The sequence below is a fragment of the Haematobia irritans genome, chromosome 2, assembly GCF_050003625.1.
Source record: "Haematobia irritans isolate KBUSLIRL chromosome 2, ASM5000362v1, whole genome shotgun sequence".
Classification (NCBI taxonomy): Eukaryota; Metazoa; Arthropoda; class Insecta; order Diptera; family Muscidae; genus Haematobia; species Haematobia irritans.
Window position 1 is genome coordinate 11,290,832 of NC_134398.1, and position 20,515 is coordinate 11,311,346.

The window sequence follows — 20,515 nt, forward strand, 5'->3', positions numbered from 1 at the left end:
GCATTTAAATCTGAAGCAATTATAAGGAAACTTCGTAAAAGTTGATTTATGATTTATCGCTCGATATATAAGTATTAGAAGTTTAGGAAAATTAGAGTTATTTTTACAACTTTTCGACTAAGCAGTGGCGATTTCACAAGGAAAATACTGGTTTTAGACCATTTTTGTCGAAATCAGAAAAACATATATATGGGAGCTATATCTCAATCTGAACCGATTTCAACCAAATTTGGCATGCATAGCTACGATGCTAATTCTACTCCCTGTGCAAAATTTCAACTAAATCGGAGCAAAACAATTGGCCTCTCTGGTCATCTGAGTGTAAATCGGGCGAAAGCTATATATGGGAGCTATATCTAAATCTGAACCGATTTGAACCAAATTTGGCACGCATAGCTACAATGCTAATTCTACTCCCTGTGCAAAATTTCAATTAAATCGGAGTAAAAGATTGGCCACTGTGGTCATATGAGTGTAAATCGGGCGAACGATATATATGGGAGCTATATCTAAATCTGAACCGATTTCAATAAAATTTGGCACACATGACTATAGTACTAATTGTTCTTCTTATGCAAAATTTTAAGCAAATTAGGGTAAAACTCTGGCTTCTGGGGCCATATAAGTTGGTATCGGACGAAATATGTATATGGGAGCTATATTTAAATCTGAACCGATTTCTTCTAAAATCAATAGGGTTGTATTCTGAGCCAAAAAACATACTTGTGCCAAATTTGAAGTCGATTGGACTAAAACTGCGACTTAGACTTTGATTACAAAAATGTGTTCACGGACAGACGGACATGGCTATATCGACTCAAGAGCCCACCCTGAGCATTTTTGCCAAAGGCACCATGTGTCTACCTCGTCTCCTTCTGGGTGTTGCAAACAAATGCACTAACTTATAACACCCTGTTCCACAGTGCGGCACAGGGTATAAAAAATCGAAACCAAGTAATTTATTAATTTTTTTTTGCATTATTTATTGTTATACCCTCCACCATAGGATATACCCCCCATCCTATGACTTTGTCATTCCGTTTGTAACACATCGAAATATTGCTCTTAGACCCCATAAAGTATATATAGACTGGGTCGTGGTGAAATTCGGAGTCGATCTAAGAATGTCCGTCCGTCCGTCTGTCCGTTGAAATCACGCTAACTTACGAACGAAACAAGCTATCGACTTGAAACTTGGCACAAGTAGTTGTTATTGATGTAGGTCGGATGGTATTTCAAATGGGCCATCTCGGATCACTTTTACGTATAGCCCCCATATAAACCGATTTGGCTTGCGGAGCCTCTAAGAGAAGCAAATTTCACTCCATGGCCTTTTTACCGTAATGGCAAGATGCCAAATCCGGCCAAAACAGTACGGAACAACCGTGTTTCTTCAGGAAAGGCAACAGACGTTTATTCAAACACTCCTTCACGTAAATTTCTTGGTTGACAGTCCCGGAAGCTATGAAAATGCTGCTTTTCAAGCCACAGGTACAGATGGCTTGCCAAACCAGATATTTCTTTGCGAACTTTGACAGTTTTATGTGCTTGAAAATATCTGCTACCTTTCCCCTTCCTTTTGCCGCATAAAACCCCTGTCCCGGAAGCTGCTTGTAGTCGGCTTTGACGTAGGTTTCGTAGTCCATTACCACGCAGTCAAACTTCGTCAGCATCGTCGTGTACAGCCTCCGGGATCGCGCTTTGGCCGTCGTATTTTGTTTATCATCGCAATTTGGAGTCACTACCTTCTTGTAAATGGATAGTCCGGCTCGTTTTTTGGCTCGATGCACGGTTTTAGACGATACACCCATCTTATTTGCGGCATCTCGGAGAGAGAGAGAGGTTAGGGTTTCGCTTGAAGCTACCGGCAACTCTCTTTGTCGTCTCAGCGGCTTCCGGTTTTCGATTTCCCCCCGATCCAGACTTCCTGGCTGTCGACAAACGTTCCCCAAACTCTTTAATTACATTTGTAACGGTTGATTTGGCAACTTTTATCGATTTCTGATCTAGTCTTCATAGGTGAAATCCTTAAATTTATCGTCGGGATAATTGGGATAATATCTCACCCCCCCCCCCCCCCCCCCAATCTAAACCATTAATTTATTTTTTTCTTTGTCTCATTAATTTTTCTTATTATTATAAATCATACACAGAAAAAAATATCACCAAAATATTTCCAATTAAAAAGTTAATTGAAGTTGAAAACTTTTTCAATTAATAAATTAATTGATACAATTAACTTTTTAATCATGATAGAAACATTAAGTTAATTAAGTCAATGATGGAAAATTTTAAAATTTTTAATTAAAAAAAAAATAATTGATACAATTAACTTTTTAATCAAATTCGGACGACTAATTCAGTTAAAAAAGTGCTGATTTTTTTTTTAATTTTTAATTAAAAATGTATTTCAAACAATCATTTGTTAATCCAAAAAAACCCTAAGCCAATTCAGAAAGTAATTAAAAATAGTAACCTTTTTTAATTGATAAATTAATTGAGTTTTGCAATCAACATCAATTAAATTTTTAATTGAATCAATTAAAAAATTAATTGAAATTTGCTGAAAAAATCAATTAATTTTTTAATCAAGATTTTTTTCTATGCCCAATTAAAACTGTGATTGATACTATCATTTTCGTGATTGAAGACATTTCAATTAAAAAATTAATTGGATCAATTAATTTGGTGATTGAATCAGAAAAAAATTTTTTTGTGTGTACGCTCTAAGGTTCTATTTTATATTTCTTCCTTAAAAAATTTCTCTTAATTTCTGTAAAAAACAAAACCAAATATCTAGAATCTTATCCATGAAATTTCTCGCATTGGACAGTTTTGCCTAACAAGTTCTTTAACATACTTTGTGGCTTAATATTTTAAGTGTTAGAATCACGCAAAGGTTAACTTGTTGTGATATACTAAAGTCTACTCGAGAGAACTTTTCGTCTACTTTTGTAAATACGCCTCCCACTCTCTCGCTCTTTCCTCTATTTGGTAGTTGAGTTCTTTGTTATGCGTCACAAACGCCTAAAGCTATGCAATGTTCTGAAAGCAACTTATTTGACACATTCAAATAAATTTTACATTTTATCTAGATATATACAATGGCTTTTCAGAGACCTTTGACTTTGTAGCGAAAGGCAGGCGATATGAAATCAAACAAAGGCAAGAAAGAAAAACAAACAAACGTGTAGTAGCACAACTTTTATGGCGTCATTTATACATTTCTTTATATTTTATTAAATAAGATTAGAACGATTAAATGTGATGATATCTTTTCAGAAAGTATTTCATCATAAAATTCTGGTGTTTAGTTATTACTTTGGGTTTACAATAGTTCGCTTCTATCCAACAAAATGCTTTTTAATGGTATGGCTTAACTATGCCCAGCCCTAAGCAATAATCGTTATCCTTTACTTACAAAACTCTGGCCCTACCTTACTCAAGAAATTTTCCATTGTGTTCCCAGATTTTAATGGCAAACAATCTTGTCTTTAGATAACCATTAAAATTTTACTTAATTAGGTTCTTTTTTTTTGGGGGGAAACAAAACCTATAAAAATCATCGATTACTCAATGTCTTTAGCCCCCATATCCTTTGAAAACTAAATCTGTGTTGAGTAAGGGCGTGGCTGACACTGGTTGTTTGTGTTTTATGTCGGGGTCGAAACTATTCACCATTCAACCAAATTGCTTTTTTAAACTACTCTAACGGAAGTTCTATGTTCGTTTTTATTTTGTTGTTTTCGCAAAACAAAGTTTACTTGGCAGAAATGTGGGTAAATCCATTTTATTTGTTCATTGGCAAGGAAATGGGCTAGTGTGGCCGGATAATGTAGGTTATGTTTACTTGTAATATGTTTGAATTGAACCGAATAGAGGCAAAAAAGAAATAAACCCATATTCTATTTTTTCGTATATGCATAGAGAAATAAAACATGATGATTTCATTGCAATGATTTAATCATATTAACGGTGTTATATGAAGTTTTTCTGGGGAAAAAAATGTAATCGAAAAAGTTTAATTAATAAATGTAATTAGAAATTAAAAACTACCTGAAATGAATTAATTAAATAGAAAGTTATAGACTAGCATAGCAATGGGAGACTACAAAATAATGTTTTGATATTAATATTATTTATTATTTTTTTACATTACAAAGTTTATATTGCCACTTCATCTTTCATAGTTTTAAATGATTTCCTAAAGAAGCTCGAAATTAATGTCAATCATACGCACCCCATGCCATATTTCCCCAATAATGTCAATCATACGTACCCTAGGCCAAATTTAATTAAACCTCTAATGAACAAGAGAGTTATTGTCTAGCATTACAGTATGATACTAGGATATAATAATAAATTTGAGGTTAACAGTACCAGGTTTTATTAATTTTTATAGAAAATTTTATCAAAATTTTATTTCTATAGAAAATTTTTCAAATAAATTATTTCTATAGAAGATTTTGTCAAAATTTTATTTCTATAGAAAATTTTGTCAAAATTTTATTTCTATAGAAAATTTTGTCAAAATTTTATTTCTATGGAAAATTTTGTCAAAATTTTATTTCTATAGAAAATTTTGTTAAAATTGTATTTCTATACAAAATTTTGTCAAAATTTTATTTCTATAGAAAAAATGGCAAAATTTTATTTCTATAGAAGATTTGATCAACATTTTTAGTTATATAGAAAATTTTGTCAACATTCTATTTCTATAGAAAGTTTTGTTAAAATTTTTGGTTCTATAAAAAATTTTGTCAACATTTTATTTATATAGAAAATTTTGACAAAATTTTATTACTATAGAAAGTTTTGTTAAAATGTTTGGTTCTATAAAAAATTGTATCCAAATATTATTTCTATAGAAAATTTTGTTAAAATGTTTGGTTCTATAAAAAAATTTTGTCCAAATATTATTTCTATAGAAAAATTTGTCAAAATTTTATTTCTATAGAATATTTTGTTAATATTTTATTTCTATAGAAAATTTTGTTAAAATTTTATTACTATAGAAAATTTTGTCAAAATTTAATTACTATAGAAAATTTTGTCAAAATTTTATTTCTATAGAATATTTTGTTAAAATTTTATTTCTATAAAAAATTTTGTTAAATTTTAATTTCATTAGTAAATTTTGTCAACATTTTATTTCTATAGAAAATTATGTCTAAATTTTATTTCTATAGAAAATTTTGTCACAATTTTATTTCTATAAAAAAGCTTGTCAAAATTTCATTTCTATAGAAAATTTTGTCAAAATTTTGTTACTATAGAAAATTTTGTCAAAATTTTATTTCTATAGAAAATGTTGTCAAAATTTTATTTCTATAGAAAATTTTGTCAAAATTTTATTTCTATAAAAAATTTTGTCACAATTTTATTTCTATAGAAAATTGTATAAAAATGTTATTTCTTTAGAAAATGTTGTCAAAATTTTATTTCTATAGACAATTTTGTCAACATTTTATTTCTATCGAAAATGTTATCAAAATTTTATTTCTATAGAAAACGTTGTCAAAATTTTTTGTTTCTAAAAAACATTTTGTTAAAATTTTATTAATATAGAACATTTTGTCAAAATTTCGTTTCTATAGAAAATTTTGTCAAAATTCTATTTCTATAGAAAATTTTGTCAAAATTTTTAGTTCTATAGAAAATTTTATTAAATTTTCCTACTAACATATTGAAAATTTTTCAAAAAAAATATTTCTATAGAAAATTTTGTCAAAAGTTTATTCCTATAGAAATTTTTTCAAAAAATATTACTATAGGAAATTTTGTTAAAATTTTATTACTATAGAAAATTTTGTCAAAGTTTTTTTTTCTATAGAAAATTTTGCCAACATTTTATTTCTATAGAATATTTTGTTAATTTTGTCAAAATGTTTAGTTCTATAGAACATTTTGCCAAAATTTTATTTCTATAGAAAATTTTGTCAAAATTTTATTTCTATAGAAAAATTTGGCCAAAATTTTATTCCCATAGAAAATTTTGTTAAAATTTTATTTCTATAGAAAACGTTGTCAAAATTTTATTTCTAAAAAAAATTTTGTTAAAATTTTATTAATATAGAAAATTTTGTCAAAATTTTATTAATATAGAAAATTTTGTCAAAATTTTATTTTTATAGAAAAGTTTGCCAAAATTTTATTTCTATAGAAAATTTTGTTAAAATTTCATTACTATCGAAAATTTTGTCAAAATTGCATTTCTATAGAAAATTTTGTCAAAATTCTATTTCTATAGAAAATTTTGTCAAAATTTTTAGTTCTATAGAAAATTTTGTTAAATTTTCTTATTAACATATAGAAAATTTTTCAAAAAAATTATTTCTATAGAAAATTTTGTCAAAAGTTTATTCCTATAGAAATTTTTTCAAAAAATTATTACTATAGAAAATTTTGTTAAAATTTTATTTCTATAGAAAATTTTGTCAAAATTTTATTTCAATAGAAAATGTTGTCGAAATTCTATTTCTATAGAAAAATTTGGCCAACATTATTTTATTTCTATGGAAAAATTTGGCCAAACTTTTATTTATATAGAAAATTTTACCAAGTTTTATTTCTTTAGAAAATTTTACCAAAATTTTATTTCTTTAGAAAATGTTGCCAAAATTTTATTTCTATAGAAAAATTTGGCCAAAATTTTAATTTTGTAGAAAAATTTGGCCAAAATTTTATTTATATAGAAAATTTTGCCAAAATTTTATTTCTTTAGAAAGTTTTGTCAAAATTTAATTTCTATAGAAAACTTTTCCAAAATTTTATTTCTATAGAAAATTTTGTCATAATTTTATTTCTATAGAAAATTTTCTCAACATGTTTTTTCCATAGAAAATGTCAAAATTAGAGGTGTGCGCGTGACTGAAATTTCTCTCACACTCACGCATATTCACGAAGCAAAATATTTATTAACGCACGCTCACTCACGATTCGTGTGGTAGACAATCCCACTCACGCACATTCACGAAATGAAACCCAGTACTCACGTACGCTCACGCACGAACTACTTTTAAAGACTCACGTTCAGACACGATTCACGACAATTCACGTGATTCACGAGACTCACGATATCTACTAGAGCTAAATTAATTTCATTTAACATACCAGTGTGAATTAAACCTTGATTATTTTTGTGAGCGTGATTTTGCAGAAATTATATTCACGCTTATTCACGAACCGATTTTAATTCTCACGCACGACATATTTGTTTTAGTCCCATTCACGCACATTCACGAGAGTTGCTTTAGATTTTGTTCACGACTCACGTAATTCACGCGTGTCACGCGCACACCTCTAGTCAAAATGTTATTTCTATGGAAAATTTTGCCAACATTTCATTTCTATAGAAAATTTTGTCAAAATGTCATTCCTACAGAAAATTTTGCCAAGATTTTATTTCTATAGAAAATTTTGTTAAAATTTTATTTCTATAGAATATTTTGTTAAAATTTTTTAGAAAATTTTTTCAAAACATTATTTCTATAGAAAATTTTTGCAACATTTTATTTCTATAGAAAATATTGTCAAAATTTTATTTCTATAGAAAATTTTCTCAAAATTGTATTTCTATATAAAATTTTGTTAAAATTTCAATACTATAGAAAATTTTGTCAAAATTTCATTTCTATAGAAAATTATGTCAAATATTTATTTCATTAGAAAATTTTGTCAAAATTGCATTTCTATAGAAAATTTTGTCACAATTTTATTTCTATAGAAAATTTTGGCTAAATTTTATTTCTATAGAAAATTTTGTCAAAATTTTATTTCTATAGAAAATTTTCTTCAAAATTGTATTTCTATAGAAAATTTATATCAAAATTTTATTTTTATAGAAAATTTTGTAAAAATTTTATTTCCTTTTTGCAGTATATTAATAAAGCTATTCACGTACAAATAAATACCAGTTTGTCCTTAATTTTAGGTTGCGTAAAAATTAATATCACGTAAATATTTTTTCAATATAAGTACTAAGATATGTTTTTATAAAAAAGCGAAAAAAGCATGGTACAACTCTGGTAAATTGAGGTTTTCAAAAAATTGCTGGCTTTTATCCAAAAAAGTTTTTGATTTTAAATTAATTCCTAGATAAAATCTCCTTCTTTTCTCTTTAAAGATATTTTTTGAATCATATATAGTGCGTTACAAAATTCATCATGGGTAACAAGGTCATGGTGCCAAGCAGACTTAGGTCAACTTTTTATGCCTATTTTTTATTTTACTTGTTTACTTTTATATATAAGGGAATAAGTAAAATAAAAATAATCACTAAAAGTTTAAGTGTGTTTTACGAACTTACCATGGATACTATGACTTTTGCTGCTCACTGTACATATACAAATCTCTGCATTGGGGGAAACAAGCAAAACTCTTATCTCTATTTCCAATCTAATATTCTTCTCGTTATTACATTGACATTTTAATTAACATTTTCACTAACTCTATTATGTTTTCTCTTCTCTCACTCTCACACTCTCTTTACAGCTTTAGAGTTTCAATTCAGCAACAGAGCAACAATTCAATGGCCATCTCAAATACACAATGTCCTGTGGGTAAACAATGCTAGCTAGCTACATAATCAACAATGTGGTGGTTACAAACGTAAAACAACAACAACAACATCAAAACACAATCTCAACCCACAACTCCATTAGATCGTCGTCGTTATAGTTCGTCATTATCATTGTTGGTGGCTGTCGTTTATACGTCGTCGTAAATTGTGATTGTGATTATTGATTGTTTTGTCCTACTTCCTCGGCCCGCCCGCGCGCCATCCCCATCAACACTGTAGCCACAAAACAAATACTCACAATTGAGTGAATAAGAAATCGAAGGAGGCAACACTCTTATCGTTAGAGTTGTCCAAAGTATTGTGCAATTTTCTTTACTATCAAGAGTTTAGAGAAAAACCCAGAACAATAACCAAAGCAATATTATAATTGTAAAAAAACAACAACAAACCAAAATATCTAAATCCATAAATTTTAATTGACTTTTTCTTGAAAATTTTACCAAAACGAGTGCCAAAAGAAAAACAAAACTAAAAAACTTTCGTATTTTAAGAATTTGAATTTGTCCCCTATCCAAGACTCCCCTATTCCCTTTTCCCCATAACCCCTTGCGGTTAACTTCTTCGCCCAACCCCACAACACACAATCTAAGGAAAATTTCTCATACGAGTTTGTAGGGCCTAAGTGCCCTTGGTTATGGCCTTTATGATGAAAAAGAAAAAGTATCGTTTCAATGTGGAAGTCCAATTGCAGGAATTAGAAAATGTGACACTGGTCAATGAGGTGCTATTTGCGAAAATTCGTCTACTAGATGGTGGTTCCTTTCAAGAATACAGTAGCAGGTGAGTTTAAGTAAAGACCAAATTAAAGGGTGGCTGATATGTATTAAAACAATTTTTTGGGTTACTAAGTCTCTCTTTTAATATATTTTTTTTCTCTTAATTTCCAGAGAGGAAGTCCGTAATCATCGTGTAGAATGGAATCGCAGTTTCGAATTTCCCTGCAAAATGTCAGCAAATGCCTCAACGGGTGTCCTCGATCCCTGTTATTTGAGGATATCCATACGAAAGGAGATGAAGGGTGGCCGTAGTTATTATAAGTTAGGTTTTATTGATTTAAATCTTGCCGAATATGCTGGCGCTGGTTTAACCTCGCGACGATTTCTACTGGAAGGTTATGATTCCAGACATCGTTTAGATAATTCCATGTTAACTGTATCGATAAAAATGCTTATGTTAAGTGGTGACATATTATTTAAGGCGTAAGTAATAATGGAAACATATATTTACACACAGAAAATATTTTTTGGTATCAATCACACAATTATTTAATTCAATTAATTTTTATTAGAATTTGCATCAATTACCGTCAAAAAAAATTGATCCGATTTAAAATTTTATTTATTCATTTAGTTTATGCACAGAACAAAATATTTTATGGATTCAATCACAACATTAATTGGTCCCATTAATTCAATCCTCGAAAACTACACAGAAAAAAATAACACCTAAATATTTCCAATTAAAAAGTCGATTGAGGTTGAAGATGTTTTAAATGAATAAATTAATTGATACAATTAAATTTTTAATCAAGATAGAAACATTAAGATAATTGAAAAATCAATTCATGCAATTAGCTTTTTAATCAAACTCGAAAGAATAAGTCACTTAAAAAAGGAAATTTTGATGAAAATTTTTTTTATTTTTAACTAAATATTTATTTCAATCAATATATTAATTAAAAATCAAACTAAAAACGTCAATTAAAAAATTAATTGAAATTAAAAATTTAATTGATTCAATTAGTTTGTTGCATAGAAAAAAATATTTTATCAATCACGCAATCAATTGGTCCCAAATTTTATTTCTATAGAAAATTTTGCAAAATTTCATTTCTATGGAAAATTTTGTCAAATTTTATTTCTATAGAAGATTTTGTAATATTTTTATTTCTATAGAAAATTTTGTAAAATTTTTATTTCTATACACACAAAAATTTTTTTTTCTGATTCAATCACGAAATTAATTGATCCAATTAATTTTTAATTGAAATGTCTTCAATCACAGAAATGATAGTATCAATTAAAAAATTAATTGAAGTTCAATTAAAAAGTTAATTGATCCAATTAAAAAATTAATTGATACTATTATTTTTGTGATTGATTTTTGTTTCAATTAAAAAATTTGTTGAATCAATTAAACTTTTAATTGAATATTTTTTAAAACTCAATTAAAATTTTAATTGGAAAATTTTTTGTGAAATTTTTTTGTGTGTAGTCTCTCTGTTTTTATTTCTATAGAAAATTTTGTCAAAAATTTTTTTATAGAAAACTTTTCTATAGAAAAAAAATTTTCTATAGAAAATTTTCTAAAACTTTTATTTCTATAGAAAATTTTGTAAAATTTTTATTTCTATAGAAGATTTTGCAAAATTTTATTTCTATACAAAATTTTGTAAAATTTTTATTTCTATAGAAGCTTTTGCAAAATTTTATTTCTATAGAAAATATTGTCAAAATTTTATTTCTATAGAAAATTTTGTCAAAATTTTATTTCTATAGAAAATTTTGTTAAAATTTTATTTCTATAGAAAATTTTGTCTAAATTTTATTTCTATAGAAAATATTGTCAAAATTTTATTTCTATACAAAATTTTGTCAAAATTTTTTTTCTATAGAAGATTTTGTAAAATTGTTATTTCTATAGAAAATTTTGTAAAATTTTTATTTCTATAGAAAGTTTTCTATAAAAAAATTTTGCCAAAAAAAAATTTTCTATTTTTTTTTTCTTTTTTTTTTATTTCTTTAGAAAACTTTGTAAAATTTTTATTTCTATAGAAGATTTTGTAAAATTTTTATTTCTATAGAAAATTTTGTCAAAATTTTTATTTCTATAGAATATTTTCTAAAAAATTTGTCAAAATTTTATTTCTATAGAAAATTTTGTCAAAATTTCATTTCTATAGAAAATTTTGTCAAAATTTTATTTCTATAGAAAATATTGTCGAAATTTTATTTCTATAGAAAATTTTGTCAAAATTTTATTTCTATAAAAAATGTTGTAAAAATTTTATTTATATAGATAATTTTGTCAAAATTTTATTTCTATAGAAATTTTTTGTAAAATTTTTTCTATAGAAAATTTTGTCAAAATTTTATTTCTATAGAAAATTTTGTCAAAATTTTATTCTATAGAAAATTTTGTCAAAATTGTATTTCTATAGAAAATTTTGTCAAAGTTTTATTTCTATAGAAAAATTTGTCATAATTTTATTTTGAAATATTTTAAGGCTTCAGTCACGCAATCAATTTATCCAAGTAACTCCTAATTGAAAAATTTAATTGACCAGTTAAGTATTTGTTTTTATAAAAATTTTATTGGAATCAATTAATATCTTAATTGAATATTTAATAGCATTCAATTAAAAAACAATATTGTTAATGATTTTTTGGTGTGTGAGAGCAATTAGAATGTTGTTTCAAACTCAATTAAGATTTTAATTTAAAAAATATCCGTAAGATTTTTTCTGTGTTATATTTATTTTAATTCAAATTAAATTATAAAAAATCTAAGAAAAAAAATAGTAGAAGATCGAGATAAAAAAATTAGAAATTCAAATTTTCATTTTTTTATATAATTTTTCAATTATTTATGTTTGTTTTTTTTTTATTATTTTTGTTGATATTATGTTATTATTAATTAAAGCTTTAAAAACTCTATTTGCCGCTCGGTAACTAAAAATTTTGTATTATTCTCGTTCCTTTTAGTCCTACACCAAATTTAAAAAATAAACAAAAAACACCCACAGATGATTTGGTCACCGGATCAACGGGTGTGGGTTTGCAATCGCCAACCTCTTTAACTCCCACATTACCCTCAATTGGGGTAACAACACGTCCCGTTTCTAGTATAAGAGATGATGGTAAGTGATTTAAAGCATATTTCCATTTTTTGTTTTTCTTTATACAAAATTTCCCAAATTTTCCTTCCAGATTCAGATCCTCAGCAAATAATAGCTTCCATTATAACGGATTCGGGTCATTCAGAATCATCAGAATCTGCCATTACTCTAACACCTGATGCTTTACTGTTGCAACAGCAGCAGCAACAGCATCAGCACCAGCAGCAACAACAACAACAATCAAATAACCAACAACAGCATTTGCCATCTTCCTACCCACCATCATCTGTTGCCACTCTGGTTCCAGGTGTTTCACTAACGAATGCACAACAAACGTATGGTGGCATTGGTGGTACGGGTGGCAGTGGCGGTGGTGGTGGTGTTGGAAGTGGTATTGGATCACTTGGTAGTGGTGGTGGTAGCGTGAGTGTTGGTATTATTGGCAGCAATAATTGTGGCACCACGGCATCGATAAGTGGTTTAACGACATCCGGTGCCACTGTTCCAGGCCTTGAAATGGGCCACTCAAGAAATTCCAGTAATACTAGTCAAGTAAGTGTGAGATATAAACCATCATTCAAAAGTGAAGTGTACGCTGTAGGGCATTAAACAATTTTTACAAAATTTTTTATAAAAATAAAATTTTGACAACATTTTCTATAAAAATAAAATTTTGACAAAATTTTCAAAAAAATAAAATTTTAACAAAAATTTTTTTTATTAAAAATTTGACAAAATTATCTATACAAAATAAAATTTTGACACAATTTTCTATTAATATAAAATTTTGACAAAATTTTCGCAAAATCTGCTATAAAAATAAAATTTCGTCAAAATTTTCTATAAAAATAAAATTTTGACAAAATTTTGTATAGAAATAAAATCTTGACAAAATTTTCTATAGAAATAGAATTGTGACAAAATTTTGTATAGAATTAAAATCTTGACAAAATTTCCTATAGAAATAAAATTTTGACAAAATTTTGTATAGAAATAAAATTTTGAAAAAATTTTTCTATAGACATAAAATTATGACAAAATTTTCTATAGACATAAAATGTTGACAAAATTTTCTATAGAAATAACATTTTAACAAAATTTTCTACAGAAATAAAAATTTGCAAAAATTTTTTGATAAATATAAAATTTTGACAAAATTTTCTATAGTAATAAAATTTTGACAAAATTTGCTAGAGTAATAAAATTTTGACAAAATTTTCTATAGAAATAAAATTTTTACAAAACCAATTTACAAAAACAAAAAAAAAATCTATAAAAATAAAATTTTGACATAATTTTCTATAAAAATAAAATTTTTACAAAATTTTGTATAGAAATAAAATCTTGACAAAATTTTCTATAGAAATAAAATTTTGACAAAATTTTCTATAGAAATAAAATTTTCACAAAATTTTCTATAAAAATAAAATTTTAACAAAATTTTCTTTAAAAATAAAATGTTAATAAAACTTTCTATAAAAATAAATTTTTTAAAATATATAATATCTATAGAAATAAAGTTTTAACAAAATTTTCTATAAAACTAAAATTTTCGCCAAATATGCTATAAAAAAAATTTCGTCAAAATTTTCTATAAAAATAAAATTTAGTCAAAATTTTGTATAAAAACAAAATTTTGACAAAATTTTCTATAGAAATAAAATTTTGACAAAATTTTGTATAGAAATGAAATCTTGACAAAATTTTCTATAGAAATAAAATTTTGACAAAATTTTCTATAGAAATACAATTTTCTATGCAAAAAATTTTCTATAAAAATAAAATTTTAACAAAATTTTCAATAGAAATAAAATTTTGACAAAATTTGCTATAAAAATAAAATTTTGAAATAAAATTTTGACAAAATTTTCTATAGAAATAAAACTTTTACAAAATTTTCTATAAAACAAAAATTTTCGTAAAATCTGCTATAAAAATAAAATTTCGTCAAAATTTTCTATAAGCATAAAATTTTGGCCAAATTTTTTATAAATGTAAAATTTTGACAAAATTCTCTACAAAAATAAAATTTTGGCAAAATTTTCTATAAAAATAAAATTTTATTTAATTTAAATTTATTTTAAATTTTCTATAAAAATAAAATTTTCTGTAAAAATAAAAGTTTAACAAAATTTTCTACAAAAAGTTAAATTTTAACAAAATTTTCTATAAAAAGTAAAATTTTGACAAAATGTTCAATACGCCAATTTAATATCTTCACGAGTTGAACAAAAAAAAAGTCGGTTAAAGTGGCCCATAATAGGTTTTACTTTTTAGGAAAAAAGATATAAGTGATTTTTTGATTACTTATATTTTTATCCGACATAAAAATTTTTATTCAGTCCTTAACGTTAGCTTTCTCAGCTTGTTTTTAAAATGAAATTTTTGAAAATTTTATGTTTTATTTATGATAATGTTTTTTTTATCACTTTTTTAGATGTCAAAAGGTTCCGGTTATAGTAGTTTTTCGCACAGCCAGCATTCTCGTCAAAGTTCGGAAGGTGACTCGGGGCATGCAAGGTAAGTTTTGACATTTCGAGTTTCAACAATAAGTCCTCTCCCAATTAGTATATTTTATTTTTTTTTTTTTCTTATATAAATTATATGTTTTTCCTAGACTCTTAGTTTTTCTTTATATAGAATTTTTAGTTTTTTTTATATCTACTTAAATTATTTTGCTTTGTGAATAACAAAAAAAAACAATCTAGCCAAATAAGCAAAATATGATAAACAAAGCTAATTAAAATATATTTTTTCTAAAATTTCTATTTAATTTATAATTTAATTTTTTCAAAAAAAAAAAAAAATCCTAACTTAATTCGAATTTCATACACACTATAAATAAATCAATTTACAAAAACAAACTAAGCGCGCGCATACACAGTTTTGTATAATTCTACTTCAGACTTTCCAGTACTAACAAAAGCCCATTTCCTCAGTACTAAAACATGACAATTGTGTACTAAAAACAAAATAAATACATTGCCACAAACATAAAACTAACTTGAAATAAAATCCCATTCATTATACAAAAAACAAAACCTAATATTTTCTTAAGTGTTTTTGAATATAAAAATCCTAAAATATGTTTTCTTTTCTTCGATAAAGGAAAACGAACCATACTAACTTTTTCCTTAAATACCTCAATATTGGTAATTATGTTGTTTTGTGAATTGTTTTTTAGAGTGTTGTAAATCAATAGGTATCTACATAGTGTACATTTTTTCTTATTGTGTATCTACAATAGTAAATTTGTTATACAATTTCATAAAATATATTTTAGCAAAAGTTTATAAAAACAAAACGAATATTGCAGCTTTAGCTTTTATTTATATATTTTATTTCATTATGGGATATTCATTAAGATCTGGGCCTGTGGGAATTTTTTTTTTTTTAACTTTTATAAGTTTATAGGAGAGTTAATGTGGTGAATTGCCATCTTCTAGATTACCTGTAACTGGTCATTCTGCCAATTCATGTATGACTGATCTTCAAATATCATACTTGAAAAGAAAAATATATTTATTTATTTAATTTTGTATATTTTCCAATTAATTCAATCCTCGAAACCAATTAAAAAAATTTGGTTGACCGATTAAAAATATAATTTGAAGTTGTGGTAGCATTTGGTTGCAATCACCGTATGAATTTTTTTAACTTTAATAAGTTTCTAGGAAAGATAATGTGGTGAATTGCCATCTTTTAGATTACTTGTAACTGGTCATTGTACCAATTCATGTATGACAGATCTTCAAATACCACACTTGAAAAGAAAAATATATTTATTTATTTAATTTTGTATATTTTCCAATTAATTCAATCCTCGAAACCAATTAAAAAAAATTAGTTGACCAATTAAAAATATTATTTGAAGTTGTGGTAGCATTTGGTTGCAATCACCGTATGATTTTTTTAACTTTTATAAGTTTCTAGGAGAGGTAATGTGGTGAATTGCCATCTTTTAGATTACTTGTAACTGGTCATTGTACCAATTCATGTATGAGAGATCTTCAAATACCACACTTGAAAAGAAAAATATATTTATTTATTTAAATTTGTATATTTTTCATAAAATATATAAAATAATAAATATTATTTTTATTATTTTAGAGTATCTGAAGAAGATCCCAATTATTGAACTAGTACAAGGACAGGCCACTAGTAATGTATAGAATGGCAATTCCGCAGATTATTTGATAAACGTCTCCTTTTCCATCCTCCGATTAGCATTTAATTGAAGGCATTTAATTTCGGTAGTTAAGTAAAATATTTTCATATGATCAACAATTTTACCAAAAGCAAAAAAATATTATCACAGCTTCAGGAATCCGTCCTAAACCTTATAAAAGTGCAAAGTTTCGATATAAAACTTTAAGGGGTCTATATATTGTTTTTTTTGTCTAGGGGAAGACTGTAAACATTTCTTGTTAAAGTTTCCATTAGGGTTCCGTTAAGTTTTTTTGTAATCCTTTTTCTATAAACAAATCCCAATTTATATCCCAAATTTCTTTTAAAATCCTCAAATGAAATATTTAAATTTTAAAATAAACGAGATTTAAATTTTTTGTTTTTAATATTTTTGGATTATTTTTCTTGTTTTCATGTTCTTTGAAGTTTTTTTATATTGTCTTAGTTTGCCTTATTTTTTTAATTGAAGAATTTTGCTTTATTTTTTATTTTTTTTTTTTTTAATTTAAGAATTTATAATTCGCCATAACAGAGTTTAGAGGAGGTATTAAGCCTTGCTAAATTATTCTTCGCATTTTTAAAGCTGCCACTAACAACGAAATATTTTAATCTTTTTTCTGCTGCATTATTTTTAATGTTTATATGGGCCAATTTATTCCAAATCGGAGAAATGAAACTAGCAAAAATTTGTAAATTTCTTAAATTTAAATAACCTTGACAAAATACCCAAAAATATTTTTTCATATTGTCTAATTTAGGTTTATAGCTTTTTTCTTTAAGTTAATAATTTATAAAGTTTTTTTTTTAACTTTACTAAATTACTCTCCGCTTTTCTAAAGCTGCCAGCAACATGAACATATTTTAGTCTTTTTTTCTCCTGCATTATATGGACCATTCTAATCGAAATCAGCGAGATGGAAGAACAAAAATGTGATAATTTCTTAAATTTTAATAACCATCACAAAATACCCAAAAAAGTTTTTTTTTGCGGCCTTATGTCTCCAAAAAATAAAGCCCCAAATAATATTTCTTGGAGTGTTATCTCATTTTTTTTTTTTTTTTTGATAAGGTTGTATTTCATTGTGAGATTTAGTGAACGATTCCCTTAAATAAAGACTCACTGCAATAAGGGCCCAAAAAGAAAATGAAATATTGTCCCTAACGAGGGTGGAAGAAATAAGCAAAACCTATTTTTACTTTTAATTATATATATGTTTTTTTAGAAATTATTTTTTAGATTTTTTTAATATATTTCGTTTTTAACTAGGATTCTACATCATTGTGAAATTAAACCCCAAAAATTAAATATGTCAAGGCAATATTTCAATTTGATTTTTGCGGTATTATTTTTAATGTTTATATGCTACATTCTATTCTAAATGGGAGAGATGAGATTACAAAAATGTATAAATTTTTCATACAACTTCCATAATATACCAAAGAAAGTCCCAATGACATAAGGTGCCCCAAATGATTGCATAGAAAATTGCAACAATATTTTTTAGTGTGTTACCTGATTATTTGAGTTTATTTATTTTTTTTTTAATAAGGATGTATTTCATTGTAAACCATTCCCTGAAATAAGGACCCAATCAAAAATGAGCCCAAAGAGAAAAATGAAATAAAGCCCCTAACGAATGTGGAGGAAAAAGCAAAGCATATTTTTACTTTTTATTATATATATTTTTGAAATTTATTTCTTTTTTAAGTAGGAGTCTACATCATTGTGAAATAAAACCCTAAAATGAAATATAACTCCATGAAATAATGTGCCAAGGCAATATTTAAAGTTTCTTTCCACTCCATTGGGCTTCGTGTTTATATGAGCCATTATATTCGAAATCAAAGCGATCAGACTAAAAAAATTGTTTTAATTTCGCTAATGCTTACAACTTCCACAATAGTATAATAAAAAGTTTACCGATGAAAGTCCCAAAAAATAAAGCCCCAACATAGAAAACTGCAACAGTATTTCTTAATGTGTTATCTCATTGTTTGGGAATTTATTACATTTTTAATAAGGTTGCATTGAAATATTATAAAACATTCCTTGAAATAAGGCCCCAGTAAAAAAAGGGCCCAAAGAGACAACGAAATAGGGCCCCAAATAAGTGAGGAGGAAACAATCTCATAGCCTATTTTTGACTTATTATTTTCTTTTATAGTTTTTTTTTTTTTTGACAAAATTTTCTATAGAACTAAACATTTTACAGAATTTTCTATAAAAATAAAATTTTGAAAAAAAATTCTATATAAATAAAATTTTGGAAAATTTTCTATAGAAATACATTTTTGGTAAAATTTTCTTTTGAAATAAAATTTTGACAAAATTTTCTATAGAAATAAAATTTTGACAATATGTTCTATAGAAATAAAATTTTCTATAGAAATAAAATTTTGGTAAAGTTTTCTATAGAAATAAAATTTTGACAAAATTTTCTATAGAAATAAAATTTTGACAAAATTTTCTATAGAACTAAAATTGTGACAAAATTTTCTATAGTAATAAATATTTGATAAAAATTTTCTGTAGACATAAAATTTTGACAAAATTTTCTATAGAAATAAAATTTTGAAAAAATGTTATATAGAAATAAAATTTTGACAAAATGTTCTATAGTAATAATATTTGACAAAAATTTCTATAGAAATATAATTTTGAGAAAATTTTCTATAGAAATAAAGTTTTGACAAAAATTTTCTATAGAAATAAAATTGTGACAAAATTTTCTATAGAAATAAAATTGCAACAAAATTTTCTATAGAAATAAAATTTTGACAAAATTTTCTATAGAAATAAAATTTTAACAAATTTTTCTATAGAAATAAAATTTTAACAAAATTTTCTAAAAAAAAACAAAATTTTAATAAAATTTTCTATAGATATAAAACTATAACAAAATTTTCTATAGATATAAAATTTTAACAAAATTTTCTATAGAAATAAAATTTTGTCAAAATTTTCTATAGAAATAAGTTACAAAATTTCCTATAGTAATAAAATTTTCATAAGATCCCTACGGGAATTGGATCAACCACAAGACCGGTACAGGACTAGTCCCTGGTGTGTATGAACCAGTCCTAGCTCTGGTCATGACGTATGGAAGGCGCCGGTCATTTTAACATGGGTTTGTCATTGACGGTGTAAATTTACACTTTAGCACACGTCTTGGACTCGTTCCTAAGGGCACGTCCTGGGACAATTTAGTAGTTCCATAGAGAGGTCCACATGAACCAGTCTCCGACAAACTCTTGGGAATCTTTCATTTTGGTTATCCGAATCGCACCAAAAGTAAAAACTTTTGAAATATGTTCAACAATTGGTTGTTCTGGTAATTCTACTTCACTAAATGTGTAGATCCAATAAGATTTTTATATCATTAAATTATGAATATTTAAAAACTGCGACAAACTGGATCACCGGTAGCAGTCCTATGATAGGTCCGTCAGTGGCAATTTGCACCAATTTCCTGTAGAGATTTTCTATAGAAATAAAATTTTGTTAAAATTTCCATATAGAAATAAAATTTTGAACAAAATTTTCTATAGAAATAAAATTTTGAGAAAATTTTTTATAGAAATAAAATTTTGAGAAAATTTTTTATAGAAATAAAATTTTGAGAAAATTTTTTATAGAAATAAAATTTTGAAAAAAATTTCTATAGAAATAAAATTTTAGCAAACATTTCTATAGAAATAAAATAATGACAAAGTAATGAAAATTTGAAAAATGTTCTATAGAAATAAAATTTTAACAAAATTTTCTAAAGAAATAAAATTTTAACAAAATTTTCTATAGAAATAAAATTTTGACAAATTTTTCTATAGAAATAAAATTTTGACAAAATTTTCTAAAGAAATAAAATTTTAACAAAATTTTCTATAGAAATAAAATTTTGACCAATTTT

General features: G+C 25.5%; 1 protein-coding gene across 7 annotated transcripts in view; it reads left to right on the forward strand.

The window, feature by feature from the left end:
* The window catches only part of LOC142223451 (uncharacterized), a 258,785-nt gene that overhangs the window by 197,051 nt on the left and 41,219 nt on the right, over positions 1-20,515 (forward strand). For all 7 annotated transcript variants that reach the window (XM_075293340.1, XM_075293341.1, XM_075293337.1 and 4 more), the window contains 5 exons: positions 8,494-9,361; positions 9,469-9,780; positions 12,286-12,440; positions 12,511-12,971; positions 14,857-14,939. In XM_075293340.1, coding sequence (XP_075149455.1) covers positions 9,216-9,361; positions 9,469-9,780; positions 12,286-12,440; positions 12,511-12,971; positions 14,857-14,939 — 1,157 coding nt within the window. In that variant the 5' untranslated portion in view covers positions 8,494-9,215. The remainder of the gene's footprint in view (positions 1-8,493; positions 9,362-9,468; positions 9,781-12,285; positions 12,441-12,510; positions 12,972-14,856; positions 14,940-20,515) is intronic.